Below are 9,596 nucleotides of genomic sequence, written 5' to 3' on the forward strand. Positions count from 1 at the left end.
GGAATGAGGTTGAGTAAATGATTTATTTTTAGTAGGACTATCCATTAAAAAAATTTAATATGATCAATTTCATTTTACGCTGACTTTAAAGAGGCAAACCGAGACCTTTCATAAAGTCTATTTCTACCTGAAGCTCTCGTCACCATTCGGTTATTCTCTGTTTGACTGCAAGAGTGTGAGGGATTCAGTCTAGACCTACAGTCACACATTCACAGACTGTTCATCTACTGCAGACGGAGACAGAAATAGACAGAGCTGCGGCAGGAGGGTACAGTCAGAGGAGAGCATTTTAATAACTACATTATAGCTGCATTATCTATGCAGATTTATTGCAGATGACTCATGACATATGCCATAGAGGGTTGATTACTGTTTGAATTGAGCAAAGATTATCTCATCCTCTGGCTATCATTAAAGCTTTTCACAAAAATGTATATATATATATCACAAATTACAACCAAGCAATTCAGTCCGGGTAGTAATTATTTATTTGAGGTGTGTGTGTGGCTTGTACAGGTGCTGTAGATACGGGTAATGTGGTGTTGCACCATCAGTTCGGATGACTGTGTGTGTGTTTTGTGAATGATGAGAGAGCACTGAGCTGGCAAACTCACATTAATATAATGCCTATACCACAGTATGACTCACCAGCCATTAGAAGAGACACCCCAGGGAGTACTACAAATTCAAGGGAGCTCTGGCAAACAGATCGGATCTCAGTGAACTCTTGGGGAACACACCCTTTCTGTTTCCATTAGCCACAGACTGACAGAGAAGTGCCCACACCTGCTCCACTTTTCCATGCACTGAAATAACTCAACATTGATTATAACTTGATATTGAAAATTAAAGAAAGCGATGCTTGAGTGTGAAAAAGTTGCTAGAGTATTGATAGATGGTTGGTAAAAACATTTTTGTTTTGCTTTAGAAGACGGTGATTCATCTACCGGGGTTGAGTATGAGTTATCGTGTTCACTTTGTGTAGTTTTTGAAGTGTCGACTTTTGAGGTCCTAAACACTTGCTTTATATGGATTCACAGAGGTGGATTATTTGTCTGAAAATCTTAATTCGTATTCATCTGAAGAAAGACAGTTTGAAGACCCTTTCAAGGGTAGACAACAGTTTCAGTGGAGAACATCCTGGAGATCTGAGATCAAATCAAGGTAAATATCACATGCAAATTTTCAGTCAGTCTGTAATTTTGTCAAATTCTAACAAAATGTGAAAGTATTACTCATCAAAACAAAAGAGCCTATCTATTTTTTTTTTAATGTAATGTGCAATGAGTTATGCACCAAGGGTTCTATTAAGGTTTGTTAAACCCTCATTTATGCAACAATAATGCTTGCTTTAGCAAACACAATTAACAATGTGCACCCGTCTGACATTCCCCTTCCTCTTTCCAGGGTAATTATAATTAAATGTCTACATCAAAGTACAGATTCACTGCCTACATGATTAGTCCTAAAATCCCCATTTTAGGCCCATTCCCATCAGCCCTTCTCTCATCACTCTTTCATCCCTTACAGCATTAATCAGACTTGGCTCCTATCAGTCCCTTTTCTTCATGCTATCAAGGGCCAGAGCTCATATAGCGGGTTGATTGTCCATTTGAGCCCATTTAAATCCATTTAACTCCACTTTACAGGGGCCACAAAGGCATGGAGATGCACACATCGGGGTGCTTTGTTACAGCGCTATCCCTTCCACAGCCACTTCCTGTTCATTTGTCTGAGTATTTCAGTTTAATGTGAGTTTGTGTGTGTGTTTACCGTGGTTTTGCAGCCCTGCAGACTTGCTGATGGGACAAAAATGTAAAACATGCCACTCACCGTCAGCAGAAAGCAAACTTACACCATACCCACACACTCACGTATTTTTAACTGTCAAAACAGAGCCACATTTTTCATTATCTCACAACTGCGGTTGTAGAAAAAAATAACAAATTTCTTCTATTGAATTTTGCAATATGCCTGCAATGCTGTGCACCTGTTTTTGAACGGTATGGAGTCATGCATTTTTCAAACTCTTATTATTCTTCCAAAGTACTGACAGGCACTTATCTCACACGAGCATCTATTACAGTTCACTCATCAGTTCTGTATCCATATTTACACTTATCTTTAAAATAAAAGAAAGCTACAGTGGCAACAAAAGATTGGGATAAACCTATACTTCCAACCATGTTTCTCACAAAAAATGAAAATTTGCTGAAAGGTGTAGATAAGATTGTTTCCTCATCACAACAGATTTTGGGAAATGTAGCATTTTATGTCACTTGCTTACCAGTGAATCTACTGCAGTGAATGGGTGCCGTCAGAATGAGAGTCCAAACGGCTGATTTAAAAACATCACAATAATTCACAAGTTATCCACTCAACTCCAGTCCATCAGTGAACATCTTTTGAAAAGATGCGTGTTTGTTAGAAACAAATCCATTATAAAGAAGTTTTAACTTTAAACTATAGTCCATAATTCAAAACAACGCTTCTTTCAGTGAAAAAGTCCATCTCCTGTTGTCCTTTCACATCAATATCCACTGAGTTATTTGTTTAGAACTGTTTTCAGACTGCTTTTGCTTGTCTACTCTGAGAGTTCGTAGAGCTGTTGTTGCAAATTAATGAGAATTTGTTGACGTTGCAAAATTACGTATAGTTAGAATGTCTAAAATGGACTATCAGAATAAAGTGTAACCGATTATTGTGATGTTTTTAAATCAGCTGTTTGGACTCTAATTCTGATGGCACCCATTCACTGCAGTAGATCCACTGGTGAGCAAGTGATGTAATGCTACATTGTTCCAAATTTGTTGTTGATGAAGAAACGAACTCATCTACATCTTGGATGGCCTGAGGGTTTTGCATTAAAGGGTAGGTTCACCCAAAAAAGAAAATTAGCCCATAAATGACTCACCTTGCAGTCGTACTTATATGACTTTCTTCTTTCATATGAATCCAGCCAGAGTTATTTTTAAATCTGTCTTTGATCTTTTAAGCTGTTTGATGCCACTCAGCAGGTGTTGCATTGCATCAGTCCATGATAAGTTTAATAAAAAGCGCCTCCATTAAGTGTCTCACACGGCTCCGGGAGGTGAATAAAGGACTCCTGTAGTGAATCGATGCGTTTTCATAATAATCACTTTAATGTCGCTTGCTCAAACAGTTGTTCACGGAAGCAGCTCAGCGAGGATGACGTATGAACTCAGTGTTGCACATGTAAGTCTCGTGAAAACCAACGTTTGTTAACAGGAGCTAAGGAAGCAAAGTTTCAGAAAAAACCAGACTCCTCTTGGCTTATATTGAAATCCTCTGACATTCTCCTTTTCAAATCCTTGTTTTGTACTTCTAATTAGTGACCGTTGTTTTGATCTCTCCACTGCGTTTCTGCATGCGTTACTTCTGAACGGCGCATGCACAAAGCTGACCCTCATATGTCAATCCCCCAGAACAGCTTTGTTCAAAACTTTGAGCGCAAGCTAGATTAAACTGATTATTATATCATAATTTTGAATATGGATATTTTTCTTACAAAAATGCATCGATTCACTACAGGTGGCCTTTGCTCACCCTGCGGAGCAGCGTGAGACAATTTTTTTTATTTTGAATGGATGAGCTTTTTATTAAACTTCTCATGGACCGATGAAGTGCAACACCTGCTCAGTTGCATCGAACCGCTTGAAAGATCAAAGATATTTTTTTAAATAACTCCAGCTGAATTCGTCTGAAAGATGAAAGTCATATACACCTAGGATGACTTCATGAACTAACTCTTTAAATTCAAACTTTACTTGTAAATGGTATGAAAGCTACTTTATAGTCATCAAGCACTAGGGAACCAGCACCTTGTTTAAAAGGACTGTAGCACCTATAAGCAAAGCCAAAATGGCAATGAAAAGCATAATTGGTTGCAGATGTAACTTGGTATGAGGTTTTGTTCCTAATGCAATGACATTCATACATTTTAAAGTGTGGCTTAAGTGTCCTAATACTTTCTGGTGATGTCAGAAACCACTGTTTCATATAATAACCTCTTCAACCTTCCTGCACAGGGTGTCTGTGATATACGGCAGCACTTTAAAATCTATTTGGTTTGTAAAAAAGTGCGCATTAAACCATAGCACAAGTACAAATTACATGCGCATCTCACACTGCATTTCTAATTAGCTCAGCCAAGCAGAGGCCAACACATTTTTTACAGATGCTGTGGAGTGTGTCAGTGAACGAATTCAATCAAAGGCACTATAAGTGAATCTTAATGATCACATGAGCTGGTTAAATCAGCTCAGTGTGACGTCGTCTTCTCCGTAACTCATCTAATTGATCAACCTCCATGTCAGCTTCATCCCACTCCAGATTATCATATTTCTGCAGTGTTGGCGTCAGCTTTATTACATGTTGCCCCTCCCTGATCTCACCCAAATCCTCCTTGAAAACTCCCAATGACACTCCACACAAATGATCATGAGCTGTAACTGAATGGGAGGTTTTTCTTTAAGCACCGACTAAATTAATTGTTGATGATCAGGAATGTGTTCGTGAGCTTGTTTGTGTTTGCTGTTGAAATTGAAGCATCGAGACGATGTGGGTCCGTGGCTCTTGTCCAAATAGTCTGTTCCAAGATTTGGCTCTCAGTGTAATATGAAGAGGTTAGAATGGGAAGGAGTGCAGCCATTAGAAATTAAATCTTGCTGGTAAGAGGCTTATCATCAGGATGAGAGAAAAATGTGTCCATTTTTGCCTCGCTGTCATTGATTAAGATGGTATCAAATGTGCTACTTAGCACATAAATCATTGTATGATAGGTTATTATAAGAATAAGCCAATTAGAAGATGCATCTTAAGTGAATAATCGGATAAAGGTTAGGTTTAGTTCCAACATCAGAAGCACTAGTAGTGCATCCTCAAACCATGCTCAATTTTCATTGGGAGGATCATAAAACTGGCAAAATAAATACATAAACAAATAACTGGGAACACCTTAGTAAATGTATAGCAACACTACTCTTGCACAAGTAAGCACCAATCACATTTTCTTCAAAAAAATCGAAAATCAATAAAGTCAATAAATGTATTTTTACTTAGTGCTTTTTCAAGTATCTGTCATTTATTTTGGGATACTTTTACTTCACTACATTTCAAAGTACAATACTGCACTTTTTACTTTAAAATATATCATTTTTCATTATTTCAAACTGAAGTAATCGACCTGCTCTGAGATGTGGTAGTGATGTAGAATTGACAAACAAGCTGATTATATTCAGTGAACCTGTTGGGTTGGTTCACATATCACGAACCAGTTTTAATTGAATGATACAGATGTAAATCGGACGGACCCAATTTGTGAACTGAATCAGCTGAAAAAGCAAATTACTCATTGTATGAAAAATATGGTAAATAATATATGGTAAAATTAATTAATAAAGTTAGAATAACACAAAATAATTCCCATGCATCTTCTCCGCAGGTGAAGCAGTTTCAAAACAATACTAGTATGTTTGCAGTTAGTGTTAACTTAAAATTAGCTTTAACTTACAGAGCTAACACATGTGACGTGACGTCTACTTTTATATTGTACAGTATTATTATACTATTTGTCACCACACATTTACACATATTTTGTGGTAATTCATTTTTAAATACTATAATGTATATTTTGTTATTTTCACTTGTTGGCATTGTATTTGAACTATCTGTTCTTATTCTAAAGACCTGATTTGTGTACTTCATCTACCACTGATAACAATTAAATTCAATATAACTAATGTTGTGTTAATGAAATATCAAGGTTTTGAAAAATGTGCAATGGCCATTTCTTTCACACCAATATACATGTTTTTCTTTTCTTTTCAGTGTTTTTTTTTTGTTGAAAAAAATGGAAAATCTCATTTAATTAACCAGTGCACCGTCGCTTGCACCTGATTAATGTGGCTTTCCAATCGAGTGAACTTTTGTTCTTGTTTTCAGCCGTTATCGCACGACTCCACCAGCACTCCATCAATCTTTAATCTCTCAGGACAGTGCAGCAGCAACAACAATCTTTAGACAGGTTTGCTGTGAAAAAACAAGATAAGCTTTCAAAGAGGAGAAGGCAGAACTTCCTGCCCTGAACTGAAACAAAAAGGCACGACGGACGGAGAGCTGGCGATAAAGCAAAGTTTGTGTTTCGTGACATTTTTTGGCCCCATTAGCCAGCCTGTGTAAAACAGACCGCTGTTTCCACGATAAGAGCCTCAGCGCTTCAAAACAACATACCTGCGGTCAAACCACAAGAGCATGATGGGAGCTGTGACACCACACACACAAAAGATCTGTGTAAACGCACTGGGCAGTAAATGTTACCGTCTGAAAGAATGGGGTCTAGGGATGGTCACAAACGTCTGACTAATTATTAAGTGAGGTCAGTGAATTGAGATTTGTTCTGTTTTGGTGCCGATGCTTTAATTAGCATGCTGACAGTGTTCTGGGTTTAAGCCGATGTGGGGGCTTCAGTCTGCGCTTTTGATCTCAGCCCTCCAAAAACTCTGCCGTGGACTGAGCTATCAATTCCCTTAAAAACAGGTGATTATTTGATCATGATACAGTAGGAGATCTTTCTCTGGCTTGCGCTTCATTTCTCTAACCTAACCTTTCATGATTAGACATGATTAACCGCTAGACATTTGTCAACAGCTAGAGGTTTTTGACTATGGTTTCTGTCGCAGCTACACAATTATATGACGTTGCTGTGCTACAAATTCAGAAAAACATTATGTTTGAATGTGTTTTTAAGCATTGCAGTTTAAAAACAAGTGGTTTAAAGCCGTTGAAACAATCAGCAGCGAAAGATAACTCATTTCGCTATTAACACCTTGATAAACACTATTAATGGGACTTTGTGAATACCCCCTCAGTTATTCAGGTCTTGCTTAATACAATTAGCTGCATAGAAGTTCAGGTAAACCACTGTTATAAAATATATAGTTTCGCAAACCTCCAATGGGAAGCAACGAGTAAATTGTTTATCATCAATAGAGTTTTTAATTCCAAATTGAAGTCTTCTCGCAACTAGTTAACTTAAATGAATTGGTTCAAGTTCTCCACATTAGATTACACACATTAAAATGAAGCAACCTTAGGGCTTACAGTGTACACCAAGCGCACGACTGCAATAATCTACCAGCCCATTACACATAAACACAGACAACTGAGTATCTGGTGAGAGAGAAGGAGTCAGAGAGAGAACGAGTGAAACAGCAGGTGAAAATGAGGGTTGCACAAGTGGTGCTCTCAGAAACGGCTCTCTCAGCAGAGAGATTCACACAATCTGCCACAGAGAGAGAAAAACACACGCACGCGTAGACACAGAGAGAGTGCTGCATTCCAAACACACGGGGAAAAACATTTCTGCAGCGCTACCAAAACCACAACTGTGGGACGAGAGAAGAAAATGAATGGCTTCCCAAAATAGGAACAAAACAAAAACATTTTAAAGGGATAGCTCACCCAGAAATGTACATTCAATCTTAGTTTACTCGCCCACATGTTGTTCCAAACCTGTACGACAGTCTTCCTGTTTAAAATGACTTTTCATGTACATCACAATGGATGTGAAGTGAAGCCATCAAGCTTCACAACTGACATAAAAGTGCCTCACCTACAATCTGTTTAGTGTCATAAAATTGAATTTGTGAACTGTTAGTCTAATTTATGAATTAATCATTCAGATCGGGTCTGTGAACGGCTTATATGTTGGCCTGTTACTTACAAACAAGTATTGGATGACTGCAACAAACTAGGAACAGTATTATGATGCTTTCGCCTTTTTTGAATCTTGAAAGCCTCAGTCACTGTTTATTGTAATTGAAAGAAAAAGTCCTCACAATTTCTCTTTTCGTGTTTCAAGTTCACAACAATATATTCAATGTCAATTTTGGGGTGAAATATGACGAGCGGTTCTCAACTGGTATGTCTTTTCTGACGGGTTTGCAAACAGAAGTGAAAATGAAATGTTAAATGCAAATAACAACATAATTGTGCACAGTTTGTGCAGAAAAATAAACAAGCTTATCAACTCAGAGGTAGGAGCACCTCCCAAATCTTTTTACTGTTGCCATCAAAGGCTGTGTGGCTGAACTCTACGTTATTTCAGCACACATTCATCTCTAACTTTGCAGAAGCCAGCCACATTTAACAGATGCAAATATGAGCGGCTTACACAACATGCCCTCATCCTGAAAACCATGGACAACTAAACTAAGCAAGGCAAAATAAAAGCCTTAGACACCGCAATAATTCAGTTTTGGGTTCGGCTGTTGAGCCCCAACTTGATGTCCAATGCAAGTCCTGAAGCCAAACCAGTTGAGAACCACCTGAGAAGCACTGTGTTCAGAAGAGTACAGAAGAGTAGGTGGATAAAGAACAGAGTCTCACCAGTCCGGTGGCAAAAAACACGGCAAGCAGAGCCAGGCATGCTCCCATGACGATGAGCAACAGGAACACGATGAGCGGATGCTGCTGGCTCATACGGTAGTAGGACTCGTACACCCAGTCTGGAGACTTCAGCCCCCCGGACGACGCCACCATGTCCTCCGGACCCTCCAGCAAGTACGCCGTCTGTTGGAACATGGGCTCCAGTTGGACCCCAGAGCCTTCGTCTTCGTCCTCTTCCTCCTGCTGCTGCCGTCCCGGCTCGTCCTCCTCAGTGAGGGTGCTCAGCTGCGGCGGGTGAGACAGATGCGTCCCGCGCCAGGGCAGGAGAGAGAGCGCTGCCGTACGCAGCATTCTCCAGCCAACATGATGAACTGAGCAGCGGAGAGCGACTGAGACACGCACGAGAGAGAGCGTGTGAGAGGAGGAGGAGGAGAGAGAGAGAGAGAGAGAGAGAACACGAGTGTTTGTCTGACAGAGCGCGAGCTCTTAGTACGACTGACTCTGTAGAGTCTGTATCAGAGAAAGGAAGAGAAAGTCTTCAAAAGAATGTGAAGGGAAGAGGAAAAGGGAGGAGAGAGGAAAGGGAGTGGTGGGCTTGACGGAGGTCCAGCAGGCGCAGTATAATGTTTGCTATGCAGCACGTGGCAGGTTCAATGATATGATTAACCATTAATCAGAGATGATTAGAAACCCAGAGGAAAATGTGTCGCGCTTTCAGAGCTCAGGAGAATTTCGCATGGTTATGCTTCACTGAAGTATCAACTCTGATTCTTCAGATGTTTCTTGGGTGGGTGGAATTCCTTGTAAATAAGTGATTCTATCTAATAATCTAAATATATATATATACAATCCTAAAACATAAAAGTGCTTAAAAGGTTCTTCACAGTGATGCTATAGAAGAACCATTTTTTGGTTCCACAAAGAACCATTCAGTTAAAGGTTCTTTAAAGAACCATCTCTTTCTTAACTTTTTATAATCTGAAGAACATTCTTTCACCATGGAACCATTGGAAAAGAATGGAACCATTCAGACAAAAAGGTTCTTCTATGGCATCATGAAGCACCTTTATTTTTAAGCGTGTATGTATATATATATATATATATATATATATATATATATATATATATAATGATTATGATGTTAGCTGAAAAATAAATAAATAAAAATTAAACCACACATCACAATA

The 9,596-nt window shown here is 38.9% G+C and overlaps 1 protein-coding gene across 1 annotated transcript in view; it reads right to left on the minus strand.

Annotated features, from left to right (window-relative positions):
• The window catches only part of adcy2b (adenylate cyclase 2b (brain)), a 65,212-nt gene extending 56,289 nt beyond the window's left edge, over window positions 1-8,923 (minus strand). The window contains exon 1 of the mRNA XM_052584071.1: window positions 8,410-8,923. Within this exon, the coding sequence (XP_052440031.1) occupies window positions 8,410-8,760 (351 nt within the window). The 5' untranslated portion in view covers window positions 8,761-8,923. The remainder of the gene's footprint in view (window positions 1-8,409) is intronic.
• Window positions 8,924-9,596: the final 673 nt, after the last annotated feature.

This window comes from Carassius gibelio, chromosome B19 (genome assembly GCF_023724105.1).
Source record: "Carassius gibelio isolate Cgi1373 ecotype wild population from Czech Republic chromosome B19, carGib1.2-hapl.c, whole genome shotgun sequence".
NCBI classification, from domain to species: Eukaryota; Metazoa; Chordata; class Actinopteri; order Cypriniformes; family Cyprinidae; genus Carassius; species Carassius gibelio.